This window comes from Miniopterus natalensis, chromosome 11, assembly GCF_054644295.1.
Source record: "Miniopterus natalensis isolate mMinNat1 chromosome 11, mMinNat1.hap1, whole genome shotgun sequence".
NCBI lineage: Eukaryota > Metazoa > Chordata > Mammalia > Chiroptera > Miniopteridae > Miniopterus > Miniopterus natalensis.
In genome coordinates this window covers 66,367,984-66,395,010 of record NC_142091.1, presented here as the reverse complement: position 1 = coordinate 66,395,010, position 27,027 = coordinate 66,367,984, and the positions used below count along the sequence as shown (strand labels likewise).

General features: G+C 51.9%; 1 protein-coding gene across 7 annotated transcripts in view; it reads right to left on the bottom strand.

Moving 5' to 3' along the window:
• Positions 1 to 1,205: 1,205 nt before the first annotated feature.
• The window catches only part of PRDM11 (PR/SET domain 11), a 75,736-nt gene continuing 49,914 nt past the window's right edge, over positions 1,206 to 27,027 (bottom strand). For 4 of the 7 annotated variants that reach the window (XM_087821824.1, XM_087821823.1, XM_016197670.2 and 1 more), the window contains 3 exons: positions 15,695 to 15,882; positions 11,148 to 11,774; positions 1,206 to 10,046 (listed from right to left, as the gene is read on the bottom strand). In XM_087821824.1, coding sequence (XP_087677950.1) covers positions 7,882 to 10,046; positions 11,148 to 11,774; positions 15,695 to 15,882 — 2,980 coding nt within the window. In that variant the 3' untranslated portion in view covers positions 1,206 to 7,881. Of the gene's footprint in view, positions 10,047 to 11,147; positions 11,775 to 15,694; positions 15,883 to 21,179; positions 23,373 to 26,330; positions 26,753 to 27,027 lie in introns of those variants that run through there. The other 3 variants (XM_087821825.1, XM_016197671.2, XM_087821827.1) reach the window with 3 other exon arrangements.

Here is a 27,027-nt window from a genome sequence, read left to right as displayed (position 1 = left end):
CCTGAGGATCCCCATCTCGGCTGAGAAGGAAAAGATGACCTCCATTGAGGCAGAGGCATCCAGGTCGGCTGCGGGAATAGGTTTTAAGCAGAGAGGGTGCCGTGACTGGATCTGTGTTTTTCAAAAAACTACTCTAGAAATTGTCACATAGCAGCCCTTGGGGGCTTCGGGCAGCTTGCCCCTCTCCTGAGTCTCTTTGAACCTTGGACAGGGAAGCAGGGAGCAGCTGGGGAGGAGGGAGGGAAGAGCATGGACTCCACCGCATCCCCTTACCACATCTCCACATGCTTTGGGGAGACCAACCACCCAAGTACAGATGGAGGGTCTTTCCTTTCCTCGCTTCCCGGTGATGAAATCGGCAGCACAGCCCGGATAGAGCTGCAAACGCGGGTCAAGTCCAGGCGGCCAGCAGTGGGGCGGCTGACCCTGCTGCACCTGGGCTGGGTAGACACCGTCAGCCATGCTCCTCCTCTGGGGAAAGAAGAGAGCCAGAACATTCCATGGGGACTGAGGGGTGGCTTTCGCAAGAGGAAGCCTCTGACCAACTGTGGGGGCCTCCAGGGGCTTCGAGGGACACATGCGGGGAGGGAGGTGGCAGGCGCTAAGAAGGCAGAGACTAGAAGGAAAATGACAAGGGGGAGCCAGGAAGCAGGCGTGGGGGCGGAGATCAGCGCCTGGGAAGAAAAAATAAAACCCCCTATCTGCGTCTTCATTACATTTATGCCCATCTTTCTAAAACAACTTGAGTAAAATATCACTTACCACCCACCCATACCAGCACCATTAGCAAACTCCTGGGGAAAGACCCCTCCCCAGGGACCGGCCGGCAAGTAGAATCAGCAGCGAGGCAGTGGGGGGAGGATGGGAACCTTTCCCCTGCAGCAGACCCGTTTCCTCAGAAATTCGTGCGGGACAAGTGCAGTCGGGGCTAGGGAGATTTATTTTTAATGGTGTCAGTGACACCTCCTTTTGGCCTGACCAGTAGATGAGACATGTAGGTGATCTGCTGGAAGTAGGCTCAAATGATGGAAGTGAGAGCAGCAGCAAGGGGCTTAAGGCCTCTTCTAGTTCCTTCCAACCCCCAGCTGGCAGGCTCCTAATCTGACGCCAGAGGCCTTGAGAGGGGACCCGCTCGGAGTCAGCCTGAGCACAGGCCTGGGGTAGAGGCAAGGAGGGCAAGGAGGCAGACATTCGACCTTGGTGAGTAAATTTAAATGCTTTTATTAACAATCTTCTTACATTACGAGGATAATATGACAAAAGGAAAGTTCTGCGTACATATTATGATAAACCAACATAGCTCTATTTGTATCCAGTGTTCTAGGCCCCGTCACACAGGTACTATAAAGCGTAGTCTGCAAAATAATAACATCAAGGTTTTTTTCTTTTTTAAGAAAGAAAGTATTAACATATTAATATGTATGTGATAATAGACTCCTAGGTATCCCCCCCACCCCACTATATTTTTCCTTTATGATTGAAATGAAATGGTTCAGCAGCGTGGGGGTGAGGGAGAGACAGGGGCTGAAAAAGAAGGAATCAGACTGCTGGCTCTTCCGGAGAGACGAAGTGAAGGCTGAGGGATGCCGAGGGCAGCCTGGCCCTTGTCTTTTTGTGAGCAGTACTGTCACCGGCTGTCCCTGGACGGAGGGCCCGGTGCCCTTGATGCCCTGTGGCTGCTCTCTGAGGTACAGTGCATTGTGGGATTGCTACCCGGGGGTGCCCATCCCCTGCCCATGGGTCTGATCCACCGCAGCGGGCGGAAGGCTTGAGCCAGGCCCTTGGAGGGTGCTCCGAGACCCGGTTGGCAGCTAGCCGTGGCTCGAGGAGACCCACGTGGACTTGGAGGGAGAGGAGGTGGGCACTGGCAGAGCAGACCCGCTCCGGACTGCAGGCATAGGGGCGGGTCTGCTGGAGACTGAGGTCCGTTGGTAGACGGTGGGGCAGACAGGGCAGGACGGGGCAGAGGGGGCTCAGAGAGGGAGAACCAAAAGGCAGAGGCTGGTCTGGAGAACAGAGGGCGCAGCTGTCCCTGGTCTCCCTTCATCTGCAACCTCATCAGCCCCTCCTCCCCCACCCCCAGGGGAAAGGAACTACGGAGGGAAACCTGGAAGCGAAATGGGCTTCTGATTCCGTCAGGGCTGCACGAGCCCTCCGTCCGTCTTGGGGCGTCCGGCTCAGCCTCGGCCTCGAGTCCCAGAATCAGAACAGTGTATGTGAACTAAACCTGCCCGTTACGGTGGCGGTGGGGTGAGGGGTGGATGGGCCTCCGTGCCGGAGAGGGAAGAGCGTTGTCCTGAGTGCAGCCAGCAGCAGCAGCTGTGCAAAGTGGGCTGGGCCAAAGCCCTGCTTCTGAACTTGAATTGCTACTGAATTATGAGTGTGCGGATATGTCTCTCCCACCCTTCCCAGTTAGCTGATGCCCCTGCCCCGGCCAGAACGCCTCTGGATGATGGGCAGTACTGGTTGGCGATGCCCACGCTGCCCGCTTCACTTCTCCACTACCTTGGCAGACAGTGATGGAGTGGGTGAGGGAGGCCAGGGCGGCTGTACTTCAGAGGTTTGGCCTCTAGGGGGCAGTAGAAGCATATGAAAGGGGAGGGGCAGCATCTTTCCTGGACCACTCTTGGTCCAATTTGCACCTTTCCGATGGCCACCAATGCTGCTCATTCCTAGGGGGAGGGTATCTGGGGAAAATTGTGCAGTGGTCCCTACACCATGGGTCAGTGATCACATCCTACTGCCAAGCAGCAGTGAGCACCAACCACAGGCTTGCAGGGGGATGTAGGGGCACTTCCGCTGGAGCTCAGGGGGTGAGTATCTCCTTCCAACCTCAGACCAAGCCTGCGGTAAAGGAGAGAAAGTGCACGGAGAGGGCCGGGACCCAGTTACTCTCCTCTCCACCACTCGGGCAGGAGGCCCCATTCCCAGCAATCCTGCCTGCTTAGCTCCCTCATCACACCCTGCAAAGGCTCTGCCTCCTCCCTCTTCGCACAACACAGGCTTTCCCGTTGCTCTCCCAGCTCTCTATAGACTCTATTTTTATATCTATTTAAACATAAAAATGTATAAATATATAGGATATTATTTATAGATATATAGACGTGATTCAATCTCTTACTCTGTGTATACGTACTGTATATGTCCATATATACAATATATATGCTGAAGCATTTGTATTATACACTGCACATACCCCTGCTTCCATGCACTCTCCTAGGGAGACTGATTGCATAGGTATTTCCAGGGCGATACCACTTGAAGGGATTGGGGTTGGCGGAGAGCCAGATGGAAGAGGTGGGCCGTACCATTTTCCTCCCCAAAGGGCACTTTTTCTCCCTCTGGCTAACACACAAAGATCACCTCAAAGGCTCCATAAAATATCAAAGCTCCACCCATTCAGCACCCAGAACAGAGAGCAGAGAGGGGCCTTCCTCCAAGCAGAAAAAGGGCCCTGCCTGTCTCTTGACATAATCTTCCTTCCTCAACACCACACTAGAACCCAAGACCCAGCACCACCTCGAGGAGGCCAGTATCTGGAACTGTCCCCAGCTCACCTGCCCTCAGAACACACCTTTCTCCCTTACGGTTACAGTTACGCAGGCCTGGCCTCCCTGCTTGGGCTGCCCCAGGCTGGCCTGGCTGGGCCTGCTCCTTGAAGAAGGGAGGGCGTGTGAGTTCCAGTGGGACTGGAGCTTTCTGCTCAAACGGGGCTAGGACCAAGAAAAAGCATGAATTCTACTTGGAAATCAACTCAGACCATAAGCCAAAACCAGCTCTAGATACAGAATTCCTGTTCCTAGAGGGGTGGGAGGAAAAATGAAGGGGGAGGAATCTAGAAGGGAATTTTTATTCCAACCCCGAGGCCATCTCCTGGAACCCATGAGGCTCCAGGAAACAGCTAAAATGACTAGCCCCCCAGCCCAGGATGGGCCAAGTCTGTAGTCCATTTCACTCTCTCCATGATCATTTCTGCATTCTACATGCTTTCCCCCATTTTCTCCTTCCTGGTATCACTTCCGAACACATGGAAAATATTGAAACATTACCTTAAATAATTACAAGGTCCTTCCTCCAAATTAAAGGGTCAACAGAAGCAAGTCAAAGAGAAGGGCTAGGCAAGACAACTCAACATGGAAACATGTAGGAGGGGCTGGGGCCAAGACCCCCAACTGCCCTGGATTCTGAACCCCACTATCTAGAGACCCTGGAGCCAGAACCTGTTTTCATTCTCAAGGAAGGATGAGGAAATAAGAATCTGCCCAGCACTACAGGATGTTCCCAGCAGTCATTAAAAAAAAAGCTGATATTTAGATGCCGAACTCATATTCAACCTGGCAGTCGAAACTTAGGGATTTTGACACAGCAAGAGCTGTAGACAGGACTGGGCTGTCCTCAGGCTTCACAGGTACTAGATGGCAGTGAGTCTGTTTTCCTCCATTGAGGAGAAGCACACCATTTTAATCACAAAGGCCTCTGGTTCCCAGGCTCTGTGATGTATCTGCTTGGCACAGTTGGTCCCCACACCTGATTTCACTTCCCATCCCCTTCAGAAGCCAAAGGAAGTCACTAATTAGCCAGCCCAATTAGGACAAGTCTCAACCACAGAGACACAAACATTTTATTCTAAGCCAATAGCTGCCGTTCCTAAGCCAGGGGCTGAGTTAAAGGGCTCTGTCTTGTCTGAAGCCACCACATTTGGGATGCAAGGACCTCCCCGCCACTGTGTTTGATACCCATCAAAGGGAGGTCAGGCTGGCCAAGCATGTGCTTTCCTGGACTAGGCCCTGAGGGTTCCATCAACCCAAAAGTCCTTCTCAAGAATCAGAGAGTGGGAAATGCCTGTGACAGAGTCACGGATAATCACATGCCCCACTCAATAGGACAGAAGCACGGAGCCTCCTGCGAGCATCCAGGCTGAGAAAAGCCCGTGTAAATTGCAGTGGTGTGTCACCCAATTATTCCCTGGTTACTGCCTGTCCCAAGGCAAAGTGGCCTTCAGTGTCTGACATGGCCTAGCTGAATTCAGCAAAGGTCATGGGCACCCAGAGATTGAGAGCCTTGCCATACTTCAAGACTCTCCAGAGAGCTCAGCCTCTGTTTTGGACCTTGGCTCGGCAGGTGGCCACCTGCAGCCACATGCTGCTAGCAGCAGCCCAGGCTTCTAGCCCAGAGGCAGGTCACTGGCTCCCAGCTCTCTCAGAAGGTACAGGGCTAACACTGGCATTGGCCCAAAGGATTTTTCCCTCTGGATAAATACTGAGCTAAGTTTGACCATGGTCTCTCGAGAGGACACGTTCCCAGCCCCGACTAGATGCTCAAGCAGATACTCTCTTCCTGGTGTGCAAATGAGTGGTTTAGGGGGATGACTCTCCACAGAGGGTCCCAACGCAGCAGGTGGGCAGGAGTGGAGGTGGGGGAAGAGACGGTATAAGGCATCTGTTGGCTAGAAGAACGATCCCCACCTATGCTTCTGCCCCACCTGTGTTTCTGCCCCCACCGAGGCCCACCTTGCCAGCCACCTCTGCCTTCAGCCCATCTTGGTCTGTGTGTGTGGTGGAGAGGAAGCTGGGGAGGGAAAGGTGGAACCTTGTGCTTTGCACTAGCAGCCCGTTTGACCACAGTTACTGACCCTGATGGGAAGACTGGGGTGGGGGAAAACATCAGCTTAAAGTGGGGAAGTGGAATGAGGCTGGGGATCTGAAAGCATCAGAAAGAGCTCTGAGTCTTTCCTTGCTAGTTCCTTCTCTCTCCTTGTTCAGAGGAGGGTGGGGGAGTAAGTGCGACTGGGGAAGGGAGGGTTGAATGTCACCAGGCAGGGGTGCATTGATTTGTTGAAGAAGGCAGCATATGAGGCCTGGCAGTGGGATAGTCGGAGAAAACCAGGTTTTGTTTTATGTTTTAACATGCTACATCACTGTTGAAACAAACAAAAAAAGTTTCAAAAATAATATATAATATATATAATATATTTATATAATGAAAAGCTATCAACTAGCAGCAATGATTCTAAAGTTATCTTAGCACCAAGACCATGGGGGTGGGGGAAGGGACCTGTGGGGGGGGTGAAGGGACTGGCAGACAGGAAGGGGGAGTGACATGTTCAGTGTTGATGACAGTTCCACTATGGTTCTCTACGGTGGCATGACGCCTCAGAGACAAGATAAACCAAGAAGGAAGGAAGCCACCACAGTTTTATAATGTCTGAGCTGAGCAGGTTGGAGACCCTGGGGCCTTGCCTAGGGCCAGATCACACGTTCCTTTGCACACCCTCTGCCATCCAAGAGGGGTGGCTCCCTAACTGACCACAGACAATTCGGATCTTCCTCCCTGCCCCAAATATGACCTGCACCCACGATACAGGATCTCTGCATATCAAATATGCATAAGTCAGGTGTGGAAACATGAACAGAAGTTTCTAACAGCTCACGCACATTTTTTAAAAAACTCCCTTGCGAGGTATACTGGTAGTTAAATGAATGAAAGAGCATTGATCTGACTCCTCTAGCTTAAACCACTACTTGCCCCAGGGAGTAGGCAAGTGGCTATTTCTAAAGCTTATATCGTGGTTGTGTGTGTGTGTGTGTGTGTGTGTGTGTGTGTGTGTGTGTGTGTGTGTAGGCTGATGCCTTGAGAGTCCTGTCTTACCCCGTGCTTATTAATTTCTTCTAGGACATCTCTACCCTGTTCAAAAATGGAAGCGTTCACAGGCATAGATGCATCCCCCAGTTTCCCACTACCTTCCTGCCAGGCTGTGGGGCTGCTTATCAGCCTGTTGCAGAAATAGGACTGAATCTCTAGAGACTCTCATTTGCATAATCCAGGGCACAACTTGCATTGACATCTCCTGCCACTGAACGACAGCAGGCATTTCTTGATTATTAAAGGGGAAAAAAAATCCCCCCAATATATTTTATGATTATAAAGACAGAGTATAAATAATTTATGTAAATTGAATACATATTTTTCATTTTACTTGTTTTTAGCCAATAAATCGCTGCCCTCTGGGGTCTAGATTTCTTGGCTCTTCATTTTCCAACAGCCCTGGATCTGAACGGAATCGGATTATTTTATCCCACACCATGTGAAAACAAATTGCTCACCCCCTTTCCCTTCCCCAGGATTTCAAGCTTGGCTGTGAGGCAATTTTGCCTTCAGTATTACAGGTAATAAGGACCCGGGGGGGGGGGGGGGGGGCTGGAAGGAGGGAATCAACAACCCAGGGAGGGGACTGATGACTGAGGTGGGGAGTAGAGGGTGTCACAGTTTGACCAACACACGTTGCTAAGACAGTGAAGAAACGCTCGTCAGGAAATGAGTAAAAATCTCCCAAGCTGAAGTCAGGTGGGAGAGAAAGTCAGAACACCTGATCCAGATACACAACAACCACCCCCCATCCAAAATTAGAGGTCGGATTCAGCTGGACCAGCACGTCAACAGAGAGGCCGAGAAACCCCCATCATAAAACCAGACAAGGAAAGGAAAGGCAAGACATAGACCCCAACCCAAGCCTCTCACCCCCCAAACGAAAACATAAACAAAACGAGCTACCTAAAGGCTATGACAGAGACCCGTCATTTTAGCTTATGCTGTTGGTTGACCGTTAGGTGGGAACACGTGTGGCCCCAGCACATGCTTCTGAGTGAAAATGAGTCGCCACGGATGTTGCAGCTGCCAGATTTTGTAGACAAGAGTCAGTTTCTGAATTCTTTCCGAAAGCTCCCAGTAGCTTCTGGTGGATGTGTCACCTTGGTTTTTAAAAAATTTCAGTGTGGGTTTATATATATATAATATAATATATATTTATATAATATATCAAAGCTTATGAGTATAGATTAAAAAAATATTCAACAGCTTAGTGACCTCTGAGACGCCAGCTCCCTAGATGTCCGGGTAGAACTCTGCCCCGTGGTCCACGGTCTGCAGCACCGGCTTCTGTTCCAGCGCAGACATCCTGCTGAGGACCTCGGCGGACAGAGAGTAACTGTTGCCGGACTTCTCCTCAAACCAGCTGTCCAGGGCTCGCTTGGCGTCAAAGTTGGCAATGGGCGGGCCGTTCACCGCGATTGTCAACAGGTCGCTAAGCTGCTCCAGAGTGAGGCGGGAGCGGTGGTTTTTGCGAACTCGCTGCAGGGCATTCCGGCCCTTCTCGCAGCAAGCGGTGGAAGTGGGGAGGACCTTGAGGACCTGGATGATCTTGTTCAAGAGCGGAAACCTCTGTTTGTATTTGCAAATGTGGCCGATCAGGTCTTTGAAGCCATTTTTGGTATAGTAATCAGCCTTGAGTTCTCGCCACTCCATCAACAGACTCCCCCGGGGATCCAGCCCTTCCCGACAGACATCTCGGGAAAAGGTTGGGATAGATTCCAGGTGATCAAATATCTGAACCATATCCTCCTTGCCATAGTTCATGAGCTCCTCGCTGTTCCTGGGCCAGGCAGCTAGGTCGAACACCTGGCAGGCCTTCACAAAGATCCGGCTGCGGGAATCGAACCTCTGAGCCAGGATCACCTGGGTCTTCTGGCAGATCTTCTCCCTGATGGACTGGAACTTGGCTTCAGCCACCCTGAGGTTCTTCACTGCGATCCCGTTGAAGCTCTCACGGAAATTCTCCTCGAACTCCTGCAGGTATTCCCCTGGGCAATCGGCCAGTCGGCTGATCTCCTGGATGGCCTCCTCGATCTTGTCATCCACCTGCGACACCAGGAGGTACTGGCCCTGGAAGACGTAGGCCAGGCGGGAGAGCACGGCGATCACGTCCAGAAGGAAGTAGATGAGCTTGATGGACTGGTAGTCCATGAGGAACTGCAGCAGGGCCAGCGCGATGGCCGAGGCGTCCGCCCGTTGGGTCTGGCTGCTGACATCCTTGAGGTGGGCCACCACCTCCAGGTAGTCCTTGATGAGGGCGTTGAGGACGTTCTGCTCCCCGATGATCCACCTCACAGCCCGGATGTCCCCCAGGAACTCCGTCTCCTCACACAGGGTAGAGGCCGTGGACCGCAGCTCGCACATGAGCCGCGGCGAGTACCGGTAGAAGCTCAGCAGCTGCTTCAGGTTGTTCTCCAGCTCCTCCAGGCAGGGGAGCTCCTTCCCACTGATGGCATCCAGGACTTCCAGGTGGGGCCGGTGCACCATGAAGGGCAGGCACAGCAGCCAGGGCAGGGTCTTGCGGATCGTCATGAACATGCTGGCACGCAGGCTGGCTGTGATGTTGGCCCCGTCTACACCCAGGCCAACGGTTGGCTTCTCATCCTGCAACCGGATGCCCAAGGCAGAAAAGGCTCGGTCAAGTGCCTGGAGATAGCTCTCTGTGCTAGAGAAGCCCAGTTCCTGCAGGGACAGGAACTCCGTGGCCGGGGGCCCATCGCTGCTGGTGTACTGGACGTAGACGGCCACCGTGTCGGCCAGCAGGTCCTCGCTCTGCCCGTCCAGGATGATGCTGAGGCAAGGCGACTGGCGGATGCGCTCCACCAGGTCTTCCCGCAGCGCCCGGGCGATGTGGTGAATGAGGATCTGGCAGTCTCCCTCATTCATGTACTGGTCCACGACCTTGAGCTCGCACTTCCTCAGCAGCTCAGCCAGGGGCCGGAAGTCCAGGTAGGGCCTGCCCTCGAGGGCCAGGTGGTAGGCGGTGTTGAAGAGCAGGGTCATGTTGCGACACATCTCCTCCGTCTTCTCGGGGTGCATGCGGAGCTTGTAGAGCTGCAGGCACTTCTTGTGCAGGTTGCTCTGGCTGTGCAGTTTGATGGTGTGGATCTTGAACTGCTTGGAGCCAATGATGAAGGCCGAGGTGCGGGAGGACTGCACCGTGTACTGGCGGCAGACGTGGCACCACATCTCGTTGAGGGTCGGGGAGTACCGCAGGAACCAGAACTTCTTCAGCCACTCCTGCTTAAAGCGCCGGATTCGGCGCCCGGTGGCAGACGACATCTTGGAGGGCTCATCGGTGGCAGTCATCATATCGTTGGAGACGGATTCGTCTGCTGAATCGACCTCCTGGTCGTCGTCTTCCATGATGGCAGGGCCAGAGACCATGCTCTCTGAGGCTGTAAGACAAATGGGAAAGAAACGTTTACACCTGGGGGAAAAAACATAGACTTTTCTAAAATAAACAGGAAACACTGCCCAAAAGGTAGGTGCCACACTATGTGAAACAGAAGTCAATTCCTACGACAGACTCAGCCCCAGCCTAGAATTTATTTACAAGCACTCTTGTTACCCACGTGTGGCTTTCCTGCTTTGTGGATTATCCACAGCATAGTGGCCACCGTGCTCCAGGCTTCCTGCCCTCACCCTCCACTAGTGGGCGCTCAAGGAACTTCAATGTTTGGTATCAACTGACCAGCAGGACCAGGAGAGGAAGAAGCATGTCAGAGAGCGAGGACATGGGACCCCTTTGTCCCACCACTAATGTCAGGGGTGGCGTGCTACCCTAAATGGGGGCAGCTTTGGCATGGCCCCAGGTTATTTCAGGACCAGAACACAGTTTAGATCAGATGCATGCTTTGAATATCTGAAACACCTCATTCTGAGCTAAGAGATGTGGTTAAAATAGAAAGTGCTGTGTAAACACTCTAGCTGCAGATGTGTACTGAAAATCCCTCCTCGTTGTCAACCAGCTCGAAGACATCCAGGAAGCCACAGAAGAGGGCAGAAGCATGCAGCCGAATGCCCAGGCCCAGGTCCCACTAAGACCCCAGGGAGCGGGACGGGACCGTGTGGCAGAACAGCAAGTCGGGAAGAGGGGAATGAGGCTGTGTTCCTGGACCGAGTCTGGGAAGGCTGGGAGCCTTCCCTGACAGGACGCCCCACTTAGGACTGGGCAGAGAGAAAGACTGAGTTTAGAAGCTGGGCTTTGGGGGTCAGCCACCACTAGGACCACCAGAGAAAGGCAACGGGTCAAGAACACAGCACACACACCTCTGCAGCGGAATGTCCTTTATTGACGAGGAGATTACAGGGCAAGACATGAAGTACCCACCAGAGCTGCAAAGCGACCTGTCAGAGGCCCGCACCTGAAGGCGCTGGCTGTGGCCAGAGCTCACCTCCGAGTCACCCGCCTCAGGTTTCCCCGAAGGTGGCTCCAGCAGGGAGCACCAGGCCCCCTCACACTGCCCACTGTCAACATCTCATCCACACCCACTTACCTGCAGGGTCTGAGAACTCTGGGAGCTCCAGTACCTGTGCTGGCAGTACCGGGGGCTCAGGAAGCTTCCCAGACTTAAGCATGTCTAGTTCTGCCTGCAGTTCCCGAACTTTCTTCTTTAGGCGAATACAATTAGGGCAAAAGGAGGTGGTGGGAAGCTCGTGAGGGTCGGATGCAAGGGAGGCCTCGGCAGGGCTGTCGGCCTTGAATGATGAAGGCTCCTCTTCTTCATCCTCCAAGGGGCCTGGCTCCGTAGAAGCCCCTTGGGGGGTCTTCCAGTCCCCTTCCCCCTGGGTCCGGCTGACATTCTGCAAGCCATGCGACATGGTCATTGCACAGCGACTGTAGGCATCGCCCTGGTATTTGGGGACTTTCCTGATGACCAGCGAGGTGCTCAGGGCCAGCTGATGGGCTTCCACCTTCGCAGATTCCAGTGAGGCCTCCAGCACATCCTTGAAAATGAGGTCAATTTTCTTCTTCTTGGTCTGGGGGTGCACGTCCCCCTCATCAAAGCCTCGCTTGTAGGGACTTTTGCCCTGTCTCAACACAGGGAGGTGAATGGGACCCCTCAGGTCCTCTGGGTCATCCAGAGCCTGCTCAGACTTCTCCCTCTGCAACCGCTTCTCTCCTAGGAAGGAAAACCAGGGTGTGAGGAAGGGGGGAAAAGCCCCCAGTGGAGAAACAGGCAGAAAACAAAGCAGGCCTCCGGCTAGGAAGTCGCTTGACACATCCCTGTGGGCCTGGCCTCATGGGGCAGGTGTGACAAAAAGGGAGAGGCCGATCCCTCGGTAGGTCATGGGATCACAGGACCCAAAAAAGCAGAGAACTCTTTTTAAAGAGACCGTTTCAGCGGAGCCTTACACATACAAGCTCTGCATTTATCAGTTGAGAGAATGCTATGGGGGAGGGTAATTGGAAGTTCTTTCTAAGGCACTTGCCATCCTATCGCCCTAGAAGATGACACCCTGCTCCATCAAATGAATGGGCGGTGACGTTCCTGAGAGCTAAGTGCGGATGGGTGGATCCCCACCCCCCCAGGCTTCTGGTCCAACCCGAGCAATTAGAAGATGGCTGCTTCGACTTGGTAAAAGGTACACACGAAATACTGAGTCCCACTCCTTCCTCCTCCCTCACACTCTGAGGACAACCCACTTAGGGTGAAGTCCTCCTAGAGCAAGTGTCCTTTCTATTTCTCCCAGTTATCAGAAAACTAGGAGTGTGTGAGAAAGTATGATGAGTAAGGCAGGAAGACAATGCAAGATGGGACACCGTCGGTGGCTACAGCTCCAAGCCGGCAGCCTCCAGCAAGGTAGAACAACACGGCCACACCGACCCCAAGGCATTCTCAAAATACAGCTGCTTCCTTACCTGACAATGCAAAGGATGCTTCCTTTTCTATTTCTTTCTATCGTGTAAATGACTTAAAAAACCTTGGTGAGCTCCCCAAGAATGAATTATTTTAGCCATATCTTTACACTGGCTGGCATAGTTTCATAAATTGCTACAGAAGTGCGAGCACTGCGTGGGGGGACAGGTGTTAAGGGGGGAGTCCTCAGGAGGTCCTTATAGCAGCCTGTGCAGCTAGGAAACCTTAAAGGCTTCCTAGATCAGGGGCAGGTACTCGGAGATGTGACTGAGCAAAACTTAATCCATTTATATGTTGTAATTAGGCTTCTGATAGCTGCATTTGATATAGGCCTCCGAGGAAAGGCCAAGGGACCTCTATGTGCAAATCAGATGGTCCATGCTGTGATCAGGCCTTGGCTTCCCATAACAGACATGGGGTGCTGTGCCCTGGCCCATGTGTCACTCCAGATTTCCTACAGGTTACAGCACAAAAGCAAGTAACCTATTTAGGATGCCCCTTTTCTGTCCTCATGTGAATGCTTAGGGCATGATCTCATCTTCATGGCTCCTGAAACTCAGGCAGGCTGCATTTCTATAACAGCCAAGGGGTGGAAAGGGTGGAGGTGAAGAGAACTTTTAAAAATGCAACATGTTTGTACAGATTAGATATGACATCTGCCCATTCAGAATCTCTAAAAGACAGACCACCCTTTCACTTTCTTGTGGACCAATCAGGCAGCAAATAGCTGAGGATGCCTGGAGGTCAAGACTACTCATCACCAGGGATTCCTCAAGCTACTCTGCAAAGAGACACGGTCATTCAGATGTCCTAGGATGAGCAGCAGACCTCTTTGTACTCAAAGCTTCTAGAAAACTCATGGGTCAAAAAAGACCTGTAAGCATTATGCAATTGATACTAAAGCCTCCACAAAACATGGAGAAAACTTCAAGTAAATCAGTGACTCAAAGTAGATCAAATACCATAAATTCTTTGAATACATGCATTAGATACTCCTATTCTTAAAAGGTAACCACAAAGAAATAATTTATATTCTCTTCAGGAAGCAGTTCTTGGCACCAACTAATGTCCTTACTTGATAAGGACTAATATTTCATGTTCTGGCCTTTATCAGGGCTCCAGCCTCCAATTACGAAGAAGCCTCCTTCCATGCAAGACCTTAAGTGATTGAGCATGGGGGGGTGCCCCTTCCTGAGCAGGACTGGCATGCAGATCTAAGACACCACTACCGATTACCAGTGTCTGCCAAAGCTACAGGCTGCAGAGACACTACGTCTAAAGGCTACTGAGCTCCACAACTGCTCCCGAGGACTTTAGGACCGAGCCTGCCTACTGCCCTAGCCCTGCCCCATGGGGGCTTTCGGCTTCCTTCCTGTTTCCTACTTCTCAGCCTGGTCAGAATAGACACTCCTTCCTCCCATGTCTTCACATGTCTAGGTGTAGCTCATGTCAAGTCTGCCATGCTCCTTTGAGCCACTCCTAAAAGCTCACTCCCTTCTCTGAGCATTCCCTCTGGGACTTAGGGCTCTCTGAGTATGAAGCAGCTTGAAGTGCTTTGGAGAAGACACTGGGGAAAAAGGGACATTACAAATCCAGAATTCAAGAAGATTATGCCAAAGGATGGAACCTGTGTCCTCAAATATGACTTTTCTTGATTTTCTCTTCTTCTGGTGGTATGATTCTTTTGGAGACTTCTTGGCTGTCTTCATTTGTTTCTTCTTTTATCCATTCAACAAAGATTGAGCACCTACAATGTATCAGATGCTTTTACATGAGGCACTTCCAGAGGTCAAATGGAAACCATGGCGATCTCATCATGGAAACATGCCTTCCCAGGTGAAACCAGCATGTGCCCAACCCCCAGATCCGAAGAAGACAAGAGATGAGTGTGTCTACTGGGCCTCTTCTCACTGCCCATCCAATCACCAGATACCTTTTACCAAGTCAGGCAGCCGCTGTGCACTCAATGTCCACAATCTGCTTTGGTGTTTTGTTTTTAAAGATAGCTTAATTTCAGTGGGCCACTCTCACCCCCCTCTCATCTTCTCCACTCATACTCCAAATGAAGCTTGTATTTCCAAGTAGGTTGGTCAGAGATATGATATAGTGGGGTCTGGGGTAGCCTTGGTTCCTGGGACCAAATGGACTCTGGGTCTTTGAATGTATGGTTTTAGTGTAAGGAAGGTCCCATGGAAAGAAAGCCTTGGATTCACCAGTTTGCCCTGGCCAGGCTGAGGGTGGAGTAAAGAGGCAAAGGGCTAGCGACTGGAAGTATTTTAAGCCATTTTTAAATGACTCATTTAAATGGAGCCTAGATGGACATCTCACCCACCAGGTCACCATACACACCTAAGGTTACCTCCCTCCAACCTTCTTGTTCTAATAGATACTGTTCTTTTACAACAGAGCATTAGGACTTCTAGGAATGAGACCAGGAGGAAGCAGGGAAATAACTAGTTTTGTCTGGGAGACCACAGAACATTATAGGTTAGAGCTTAGACCTTGGACTCCGACACATATGAGTTAGAAGCCCATCTCTGCCCTTCCCAGCCATACAACCCTGGGTGAGTCGCTGTATTTATCTACATTTGTAAGATGGGAATAATAATCCACATGAATCGTTAGTATTAAAAGTCTACAATTGAGGGCTTACAACAGTCAAGGTAGACATTGTTCCAAATGTGTATTATCCAGCTAATTCTCTCAGCATGGGTACAAGTGGGTGCTACTGATGTCATGATTTCATGGGACACCATAGAACACCTGCTGAGCACATATTAAGTCCTTAGTAAATGTTACCTGTTACCTGTTACCGCATCAGTGGCAGTTTACAACATCTTTCTATCAATTTGAGGGGGGGAAATAGGATCAATTTTGATTAAAATTTATGTACTTGGCTTTAGGGACTTGCCTCTCTCCCTGATACACTGAAATGTATAATAATACATTTATATGTAATAGGGTTTCTGAGACGGTTTCTCATGGAGGGTAAGTGGTGCCCACGACCCTGCCCAGAGCTGCTGCTCAGACCTGGACCATCTGTTCGCCCTCTGGGTCTCCCCTTTGCTGGCGTACTAAATTTCCCATCGGTTTTCTTAGGACGCTTCTAGAGAAGCATTCCTGGCCTCCCATGGGGCACGGTGGCGGCAGGCATGGCCCTCACCTAGAGGGTGGGCACTCACCTCTGGCCAGATTGCGATGGATGGTCTCTTGGGACATGCTATGTAGGCGCTTCATATAGTCCTCGCTGTACCAGACCCGCAGCCGCTCCCCGGGCCGGATGTCCCTGCACGCCCTGAAGTAGATGTGCTCGCTGTGCTGGAACGCCAGCAGGTTCTGCTCCCTCTCCTCCCGGGAGATGACCACGTACCTGGGGGCGAGGGGGACAAATGAGAATGCATGGGCCACTCCTTGGTGAGTGCCTGCTGGTTCTGGACATGGTGTTGGGCCAGTGACAGTGGTTAAAAAGCCATCAGCATGTGGACTTATGCAAAAGTCTACAGGGCAGCTGCCCTTCCAAGGAAAGGAACCCCAGCTGGAGTCCGTCCTTTGTCTCAACATCACTGTGTGACCTTGAGCAAGGCTCTGAACCTTTAAGAATCTCTGTTTTCTGAGACTGGAAATGACATTTACCCGCCTACCTCCCAGGTTCTGCTAAAAATAAGATTCAGTGCCAGATAGAAAGGTGATAGGAAAACTGACAGATCATCTACTTTCCACTAACTTTTAACTGCAGGGGTCCCCCAACACCTGCAGGTCTCTGATGGTGGTAAGGGAGGGGTCCTTGAACCGTTTTCAGTACTTCACAAAACCTAGCAGAAATAACCCAGGTGACGAGGGTGCCCAAGAGATCAATTAATAAATGCTAAAGATCAAAATCTTTAAAAATAGGGGGTCCAATGAGGACAGAAGAGGAAGGCAAGGAAAGGTTAACCACTGGTTAATCAAACTTATTTTAAGGTAAGGAAACTGAGGCTCAGAGAGGCTAAGTGACTTGCCTAAGGTCACATAGCTAATAAATGGGAGATGGAGCTTTGAGGTCTATTCCACGAGAGCTCATGGTTCCCGTGTGGGCACGTAAAGCACCCACCCAGCAATGCCCAGATTACCTTTAAAGCTCTGTCAAACCCTCAGAATCTATGGCCCTCACCCGTTATCCCTGAAGTGACAGTTCTAACAATCAACCTGAATTTCACTCACCTCGAGAAGGTGAGCTGACACAACATCTGCAGAGAAGTGGAGGTGCACAGACCAAAAGGGGAAGAGGAAATTATTTGGAGTTTTAGGGTTCTGTGCTACAGCATCTAAGAAATTTGTAGTAAAAAATAAACTCCTTTTCCTTAGGTTATGACGAGTTATCTCAAAAGCCAGGGAAGAAACCAAAGTCTGTCCAATTGGCATAGTCTAAAGAATTACATTTGGAGCAATCTAGGAAAACAATAATTCACAGAAAAAATCCAAATGGAAAATGAACATATGCAAAACATCAGCATCAGTAATAAGAGACGCAAAGTAGTACATTGTCTCACTGGCACAGATTCTTTTTAAATGGTGATATCTGTATTGGTAAAAGTGGCAAGAAAAGGGTCTCTATACTAATGGTGGTGAAGAAACTGGCACAACCCTTCGGGAAACAATTGGAAATATAGACTCGAACCAGTATCTGTGCTCCCATGTTCACAGCAGCATTACTCACAATAGTCAAATGTGGAAGCCACCCACGTGTCCATTAATGGATGAATTAGATAAACAGGATATGGTATATATACAAACGAAATATTATTCAGCCATAAAAAGGAAGGAGATTCTGACATAGGCTACATGAGTGAGCCTTGATGACACACGCTAAGTGAAATAAGCCAGTCACAAAACAAATACTGTAGGATTCCACTCATATGAGTAGTCAAATTCATAAAGACAGAATGTAGAATGGTGGTTGCCAGGGGCCAGGGAGTGGGGGGGTGGACAGGTAATGGGGACTTAGTATTTAATGGGTATAAAGTTTCAGATGGGGAAGGTGAAGAGAGCTCTGGAGATGGATGGTGGTGATGGCTGCGCAACAGTGTGACTGTCCTTAATGCCAATGAACTGTACACTCAAGCACAGTTAAAAGGGTAGATTTTATCTTATGTGTATTTTGCCACAATTTTTGAAAAATTTAAAAAAGGAACAATAACATATGGACCACATAGGCCAACTGCGTACCACCACACTGCCTCTGTATAGTTTCTAACAGTGCAAAAGCAAAACCAGCTAATGTCTGCCACTGGAGAAATGATCTAATAAACCAGGTGGCCTCGTGCAATGGAATGTTGCTCATCGAGAGAGAAACGTTTTCAAAGCATCTTTCATGACACGGGGAGTGGCCTGATATAACGCAGAGGCAACAGCCGTCCTGAAAACTATTTATTCAGTGGTTCCAGGAGGCTTTGAAAACAAGCCTCAGTAAACCACCCTGAAGGAAACATCCCAAAGTTTTAACAGTGATTATCCATTATAGGTGGATCTACTTTGTAATTTTCTGTCCTTTCCCAGTTTTCCTTAGTAAGCAATTATTCTTGTTACTCCCACTCCCACCCCCTAAAAAAAGAGACGATGTACACAAATGCCAGCTCCAGTGGGGTGGCAGTGGTGGCAGTCATGGTGGCCAGCATAGGGGATGGACATTCGCAGCGCCCCAGGCGTAGCGCCCTTTAAGTGCATCCTGCCCTTTCCCGTCGGGACAGGCCCCTGGGCGCTCTGCTCTGCTGGAGGACGCGTGACCTTATGAGGGGGAACGCTCGAGCCCAGGGGCCAATCCACTGTGGCAACAGGATGTAGCACAGACCCCAGGAGGACGGGACAAGGACACTAGCTTTGGCTGCTTCACGCATTTGAGAAGCGAGTCGTGAGCTCCACTGGGAGGGTGTGGAGCGCGCAAGATTGACGGCGCCTAGATCCCAGAACTTGCTTTTGTCCAGGATCTTAGCCTAACGCACCTGTGTTCTTGTCAACATCCGACAGGAGTGTGGGTCGCCCTGAACTGTGAAGACAATACTGTGACCTCTGTGATGCCCAGCCATGTCGTTATTAACTAAGAATTCAGGGAAAGGAGAGCTCTTTCCAAATTCATGCTCCCCAATCTCAGCTCTCCAACTGCAGGAGTCTGCCTTTTCTCCATATCTGAGATGGCTTCTGAATGTGCAAAATATTTTCCAGTCTCCGACTTAACATGAATCTTGGATTTGACATCAAAAATTAATCAGCCTCGTGGCTAGCATAGAACAGGACTGAGGTGGACCCAAACTTTCCTACTCCCAGATACGGAATGGAAACCGTTCATTCATCTTTTTCTTCACAGGAAAGAAAACACAAGGAAAGAATACAGTCTTCTCCTTTTTCAGTTTCTAAATAGCCATCAAGCTCTAAAGACTGGAATTATTTTTCCCTGGCACTCAACTTTAAAAGAGATGAGGAACCCCTTACTACCAGGGATTTCTTTTAAAGAGCAACTTCTGAAGTCAGAACATTTAGACATCAAGTCAATCTCCCTTTCCACCTCCTGGTGTTTTTCTACCCACCAAGAATCAATCTAGAAGAGAACAATAAATCTTTGTATCAATCACAATGTAGCTTCAAAGACAGATCAGAATTTGTTCAGTATCTCATTGCATTTGGTTGTTTTGAAACTCGGCATTTGAAATACGACATATATGACACCTCTTAGTGAATCGTAATAACCCATCCCCCTGAGATGTTTACGCTATATGATTTCCAAGGTCAAGCTACGTGGAGCCAGCTAAGTCTCAACATCGATTACTGTACCTCGGTCAGGTCCGCCCTTTTAAGTTTTTCACAGTAACACCTAATGGCTTGATCCGCTCCCAGAACCCTTCTGTCCGCCCCCACATGACAATTCCTTTATGGAGAACCATGCCTGTCCCATTCCATGGCCACGGGTGAGCACGAGCCCTTCCTGGAACAGAAGGCTTCCAGGCTGTGAAAATCTATTTGTTGAGTCTCCAGATCACTACCTTGTTGGAGAGAAGGCACAGGGTATGTCAGAAGGGGGTGGAGAATGCGTAACAGACTGCTCTGCAAATATCAGTGCTCACTTGATAGCCTTTCAAATCAAAGCCAGAGTTGAGGACCTTAGGAGCAATCAAGGGGTGGGTGGTAGTGATGGGGGGGGGGGGTGTTCTGGACCGAACCTTTCATGATGAGAATGGATTGTTTTTATTCTGACCTCTTTGGGTACAGGATAGATGGGCACTAAGACCACATTTCTAAGACCTCACCCACTGAGTCTTATCAAGTGCACCATATTTTCTAGCTGGGTCAGGAAATGACTACCAGTTCTAACTCAAGAGAGAAAATAACCCACCGGGCATCCATTGTGTTGGAAGGAACAGATGAAGGCCAGGCTCAAACACCCCTGCTCAATGGGTATGTCTCTGGTGGCAAGGAAGCTGCACTGGTCATGGAGGCAGAAATGGGAAAAGACTGACCAAGGAGATGTTGGGCTCTGTTCCCACATGCGTTTAGGTCTCTGGGCTGGGAGGGTCTTTGGATCATGCATCCACCCATCAGATGGCCACCCATAGCTGGCCCCTGGCATGTCTAGAGGCCTCAGACTCTTTGAAGGGCCTTTCCTACCTCAAGTTGAAATTGGCTGGCCATTCATTTCCATCCACTGGCCCCATTTCACCTTCCTGTTTTGACCTGCTAGCCCCACAATCCCCACTGAAGCTAAGAAAAAGAAACAAATCTTTTCCATCCAAAGTTGACCAGTCTTTTCATCTCTCTGTCCCCTTTGCTTCCAACTTGACCCCTTCCCTCTCAGCACCAGAGGGAGAGGCCCATCGGTCACTGTTTAGTACCTTGACCTTGGTGGAAAAGACCCTAGGCCTGGTTTCACAGCATCTTTGCATCTCCTGAATATTGGATTGTCTTGATTTCATGGCCATGCATTTTGGCCAAGAATGGCAAAGGATGACCTAGATTCCAATGGAATCTTCCAGAAAGGGGAAGTATCTTTAATCAGGACCTGGGGATTTCCTGCTTGGGAGGATCGCTCTGTGTGACTGGCACTAAGCCAACGCAATGCACCTGTCAGGAGGCGCCCTCCCTGCTGAGGAGACCCCCAAGAGGAGCCAGAGGAAACCACTTCCGCTCCTTTGAGAAGCCTCAGATCTACATGGGCAGGGCCTTGCCTGTGACAGAAAGATACCCGGATCAGTGGGGAGGTATCTAAAAAAGCTTATGCCTCAGGGTGGTCCCTGAAGTACATGACAAATGGATAGCCCCTGACCCTTCTGGAGTCTCCTGCCAGAAATGGTGATTTTTTTTTTCAGGGCCACTAATTTACTTTTGGGGAACAAGTAGTAAAATTCATTTAGCAACATCTCACTTTTGATGGGCAGAGAAATTAAATATAGCTGAATGATTTCATATGTGGATGCTTTGCCTCCTTCAGCCCTTCAGTTCCTTTCCTTTCCTCCAAGGGCCCCATGTGGTTGTGAATATGGGGCATCTGAGAGCAATGGGGTCCAGGAAATGCCAGGAGCACCTGGGCGCCTCTTGCCAGCACGCTTTCCTTCGGTCATCTAACCCTTGCTTTGGAGGCCTTGAGGTTTTCACAGGAAGCGAAGAAAGAATACACACCAAAGAAAGATCCTGGAGACTGGGTGTGTTCAAAATTTTAGATCAATTTCTTTTTATTGCCATCTTAACAAAAATACTTGGGAAGGCAATCTTTGATTCCAGCATCGGAGGGCAGGGCAATGCCAGGCAATAATCAGGCCACTGGGCTGTCAGACGGGGGAGTGTTCAGTTTGGGGAAGCAGGAAGCCCCAAAGAACCAGAGAATGGGGAGATGGAGCCAAGGCCACGGGGATGGTGCAGTTACCCTCCATTCCCCCTACAAGGGGCAAAGCTTGGTCTAGGTTTAGAAGCAGCACTCCAGGAATGGCCAGGCAGGCACTGGGTATAGCAGTCCTCCCAGCCCCACTATGGCTCTAGGGGACAGGCGTGGGAGGGTGGAGGGCTGGGGTATGAGAGTTTCTGCCAGGGTCAGTCTTGGGCCAAGGAGCAAAGAGGACACAGAGCTGAGGTGCACCCATGTCAGAGCTGAGCTTGCACCTGCCACCCCCACATCCCTCCCTAACTCTAAGAACCCGGCTCTCTCCCCAGACTCCGAAACGAAACATGAAGCTACAGATATGTGTAGCTAATGCATATGCAGCCCAAGCAAGCAGAGGCAAGGCATGCTGTAACCTGGAAGGGACAGGAGCTCTTCTGGGCTTTGGGCTCCTTCAGAAGCCAGAAGAGAGGTTTCCTTCTGGATCCCGAGACTTGGGCCCTGCTTCCCCCCAGCCACTGGCCTTCATGCCAGGGTGAGGTGGGTGCACTCACCTCCTAAATACTGCTGCTGCCTCCCACTCACACCTGGGAGAGCTGAGGCAGGGTGGGCAAAAAGCAGCGCCCCTCCCATCCAGATTTGGCCTCCGACAGAGCTGGAAAAATCCAGACCTGGCTTCTAGTCCTGCCTCTCTCCCCGCAACTACTGTGTCATTTGTCATCTATGAAATGCGGATGATGATAGCAATCATGAGGATAATACCCGACTTGGTTGCCTCTCGGCTGTCCTGAGAACCCACTGAGATCACGTGCCTGCAGGTGCGGGGAAAAGCATCCAGTGCTCTCCCCAAGAACACCAGGTAGTCTTCGCCTTCCTGGCGTCATCCCACTGTCCTCCCCACTCCACCACAGGCAAGCACAGCAGCTGAGCACACGCACACAGGAGTGCAAGCGGAAGGCCAAGGCAGGGGCACCGCCTGCCAGGGTCAGAGCCCTGGGGGAGGGGAGGACAGGCCCCTCCTGGAAGGGCTGGGCCCCACTCGCCCATCCTCAGGCCTCACCCCCTCTGAAAGCAGCAGATTCAGGGCCTGGGAGGCTGATGTGGCAGCCCTGAGGATGGAAAGCAGGGTTCCGTTCAGATGCTCCCATGCTTGCTCCCACCTTCCCTACAAGGCCTGCTGCCACGGGGTGCAGACCAAGAGGAGGCTGACTCTCCAGGCCAAGCAAGCATCAAGCAGGGAGCTTTTCCTGCATCTTGAGCATCTGCCAAAGATGAGAGAGTAGGGCTGAATACATGCTCTGTTAGAGCACAGGGCAGCCGACCTGAACTTGGTGAGATGATAGTCCCCCCAAAATCCTACAGGGGTCATCAGACCTGGACATAAGAGACCGGCTCCTGTCTCAAGGCCGGACACCCCTCCTCCATTTCTCTTCCTCTTAGTGCAGATTGGCCAGGTTAGAAATTGTGCTTTCTCTTCCGAGACCTGGTAGTCCGTGCAGGGGCTGGTGCTGGGGGAGCCTGTGGGGGCTCTGGTGGGGGAGCCTCGGCCTGGAGCGTAGAGCCTGTGGGGGCTGCTTCATCTGGCCCCCGCTGAGATGCCTGAACGCTATCCCGGATCTCCGTCAGCGTCTGGCACATCTGACCGACACGGCTGGTCAGCTCGGCCATGGCCCGGCTGATGACATGCATGCTGTTTGCCATGTCCCGGTGTACGGTTACCAGGTCCTGGCAGAACTGCTGGAACATCTCAGTCTGCTGGGCGTGGGCGTGGAGGAGCTGCCAGTCCAGGCCCATGCTGGGCGGGCTGGGGTGTGGCCGAGGGGTCCTGCAGGAGGCCTGGGCCTGGGGTGAGGGCCTGGGCAGGGTCTCTAGTTTAGGGCCCACTGTCTCGGATTGGTCGGAGGAGGAGGAGGAGCGGAGCAGGGTGGGCCTGGCCAGGCGGGCCTCTTCTTCCAGTGACCGCTGCAGGGACACCCGCATAGCCTGCCTCGAGGGCCCGGGTACCTCCTCATCTTCATCATCTTGGGGAATAGAAACAAAGAAGGGCAAACAATTACAACAGGGAGAAGGGGGCAGCCCTGGGCTTGGATCCCACCCCCTCCCAATTACCCTCGCATCTCCCTCCCGTCACCACTCAGCCTAGCTCAGCACATGCCCACTGCCCACCCACCCATGGAGAAATACCTGCTCCCCAAGTTCCTGCAGTATGCAGGCCAGGCCCCCAGGGGAGGTATGAGCATAAGCAGTGCCCAGGTCTCCTTCCTTTCACAGGAATAGTGACAGGCTAGTGTGACAGAGCCCAGGTCAGGGGACTTGGAGACCCCAGCATTAGTGACAGCATGTCAAACCAATCTCCCTCTTCATCTCTCTGTAACTTAGTTTCTGCAAAGCAAAGATAACCACTCCTCTGTTTACCGCCCCAACCACCTGCCTAACTAGCAGAGTTGTTAAGAAGACTACACAGAGAACAGACGCAAAGGCACTTGGCAAAGATGACAGAGGGACACTTGCCAAAAGGTCCTATGATGCCACTCTGAGTCCCAGCCTCCATGAGGCCATTTCTGAGTTGTTTGGGGCCACCTTGTGGCCTTGCTGGAATCTGCAACTTTAAGTCACACGACAGGGGAGGGGAATATTGACAAGCTGGAGAAGGGAGGCAAGGGATGGAGACCCAGAACAGACAAACCCAGAAAGTGCCGAGCAGGACATCTACCACCAGCCCTGATGTCCCCTTTGGCCTCTCAAGGCAGGCTACCTGGACAGATATATCCCTCCTACCCAAGAGTGTCCGATGGCACACACAGACCATCAGAGAGACACCAGTCACACGGAGAGGTCCACACCGGTCTCACACCGGTCTCAGCTCTCTTGTGATCAGGTTATAAGCTGATTCCCAAGGCAGGAATAAAAATATACAGGCTGACCCTACCTGCACCTGAGGGGCTCAATTCAGAACTATACCCAGGGGAGGTGATGGGAAGGCAAGCAGATTCATCTTGCCCCTAGCTGGATGCCTCCCCAGGGCCCTGGGGCCTCTTGTGGGCCAGCATGAGGCCCACTAAAAGCCTAGTGCCCTTCATCTCTCTTGGTGGGCCAGCGGCCATCCCTCTGGAATCAGGGCCACCCATTCTGGCACAGTGGAGTTGGAAGAAACAGGCAGGGCTGAGGTGATGCTGCTCCCTCCCTTCCAGGGCCTCATTCCGAGCCCCTGGCCAAGCACTGTAACAGCTGGTGGACTGGCGGGGAAGGAAGGGAGGGCTGGCCCAGCCTGCAGTGGAGGGTCCCGGGCCCCCTGCCCAGCCCAGCCCAGGGCACATTTGGTAACCTCATTACCTCTGCTCTCGGGGAGATAGAGCCATGAATGGGGCAGGATTTAGGAAACAAACTTCACGGGGTGCTGGGCCCCCATCTTTTTCTCATAATTGGGTGGAATTATCCTGAAACTTAGCAGCATACTGATATACAGGGAGTTGGCAGGCCCGGGTTTGAGTCTCGGTCCTGGGGACCCCTCTGTTTCTGGAACTTAGATGCCTCCTCATCTGGGTAACGAGGAAGTTAGACTAGATGGTCTCCACATTCCTTCTCAGTTCTAAAAACCCAAGTCTGAATGGCCACCTGTCAGGAGCCCCAGCCAAACAGGAAATTAGCAGATCCCAATAGCAAGGGGCCTGGGAAGGAAAGGCCGGGTCTTTGTAAACCACCTTCCCATGGGCTAGCCAGCAGCTGGCTTCTCTGGAGCCCTCCTGCCCTGCTCCATCTCTCAGAGGCCGGATGACCTCCAGTTGGGACTGGAGTTGAGGGTGGAGGTGGGGGCATGTGTAGCACCAGAACCCAAGGGGGTGCACCTCTAGCACAGAAGGGCCTCAAGTGCTCCCCATTCTGGTGAGCCCCAGCTAGAAACACATAGGGCTGGGCCAGGAGATCTGCACCTCAGCCCCTGGCAGCACCCCAGCCCCTGGAGTCAAAGTCTGTCCTGAGACACAAGGGAGAGAGGGAAACAAGTGCTGAGGGAGAAGAGGAGGACATGAGGGTGGTATGGATAGGGAGGGGACACACTGAGCACAGAGAGAGCTCAGGGCAGGCAGCAAGACACAGAGTGCAGAGAGACGTGAGAGAAGGCAGAAAATAACACAGAAATAAAGACGTTAGGAATGGACAGAGAGAGAGAGAATTGATCTTTCTGTGGCCTGGGCCCTGAAGACTTGGCTGGCTTCCTCTCATGCCCCCTCCCCCTCCCCCTCGCCTGCTCCATTGGGCTTCCCTGGCTCCTCTCTGTTCCTGGAACGTGCCAAGCGCCTTCCTGATGCGGGGCCTTGTACATGCTGTTCTCTGCCTGTGAGGCGCTCCCCTCCCCTCCCCTCCTCTGCGCCCCACGCAGTCACTGGCCTGGTTAACTCTTACTCACCCTCTGCATCTCAGTTCAGCTGCCTCTCCTGGGAGCCTTCCCCAGTCCCTGGTGGAGAGCCCGTTCTCAGACAAGGCTGCTACATCATTTGCAGGGCCAAATGCAACATGAAAATGCAGGATGCTGTGCTCAAAAACTATTATGAGTGTCAGGAAAGTAGCAGCTGAGTATTTAACTCAGCATGGAGCCCAGGTCACAAGTGGTGGCACAGGTCACGTGCCCGTGAAGTCAGTCCTCAGGACTCCTCGTACTGGTCCCTCATTCCCTCATTACCAATTTCTTTGTGCGATTATTTACTTAAAGTTTGTCTATTCCCACGAGTCTAGGAACTCCCAAGAGCAGGGCCGGTGTGGATTTTATACACAACTCCCGGCGCAGTGTTCAGGAAATATTCTAGATTGAATGAACGGAAAGGGGTGGAGAAGACAGAGTGGGACAGGCAGGGAAGAATGGAAAGATGGGTGAGACAGAGAGGGACAAAAGAGAGATGGAGCAGGCAAGTGAATGGGGACCACCAAGGAGGCGGTGAGGGAGCGAGCAGAAGGAGCCTGGGGAGGGGGACAGTGGTACTCACAGCTGGTCGAAGGGCTGTCGGTGCCATCCAGTTCTGCCCTGGGGAAGCTGTGCCCAGAACGGGCCGAGAGCAGCGCCGACTCGATGGCCCTCTCGTGGGCAGTGAGCACAATGGTGGGGGCCCGGCCCCCGGCCCCGGGGCCCGACAGGGACTGCTGCATGAAGGCCAGCTTGTCCTTGGTCCTCCGTTTCATGTCATCCCATCTGTGCTTAATGTCCTTGACGGAGCGGGGGACCTGGCTCACAGAGGTGATTTTCCGAGCTATGCCTTCCCAAATCTTGTCCCTGTCGGCATGGGACAGCCGCATGGTCTCCCTCCCAAAGAGAACAGCTTCGTGGTGGGTCACCTCGGTGACCAGAATGTCCAGCTCCTCCTTGGAGAACTTGGGCTTCCGCTTACGATCGGCCAGGGGTGCCACATTCCTTGGGTTGAATATCCCACAAAGCACAATTGGGTAAATGACCGTCAACGTGGGTGGTCCTCCTCCTTCCTAATGCCGGCCCCCAGCTGGGGAGCCAGGAGGCACCTGGGCGCCCTCACCAGCTCACCACCACTACACCCTCCTCCTACTCCTGAGGCAGGAAGCCACGCAGCGGCGCACACGAGTGGGGGCACTGGGCTGAGCCCGCCGCCGGTTCCAGGCCCTGCCTTACCTCTGACTAGCTGTGCGGGCCAGGGCAGTTCACTCAGCTGCTCC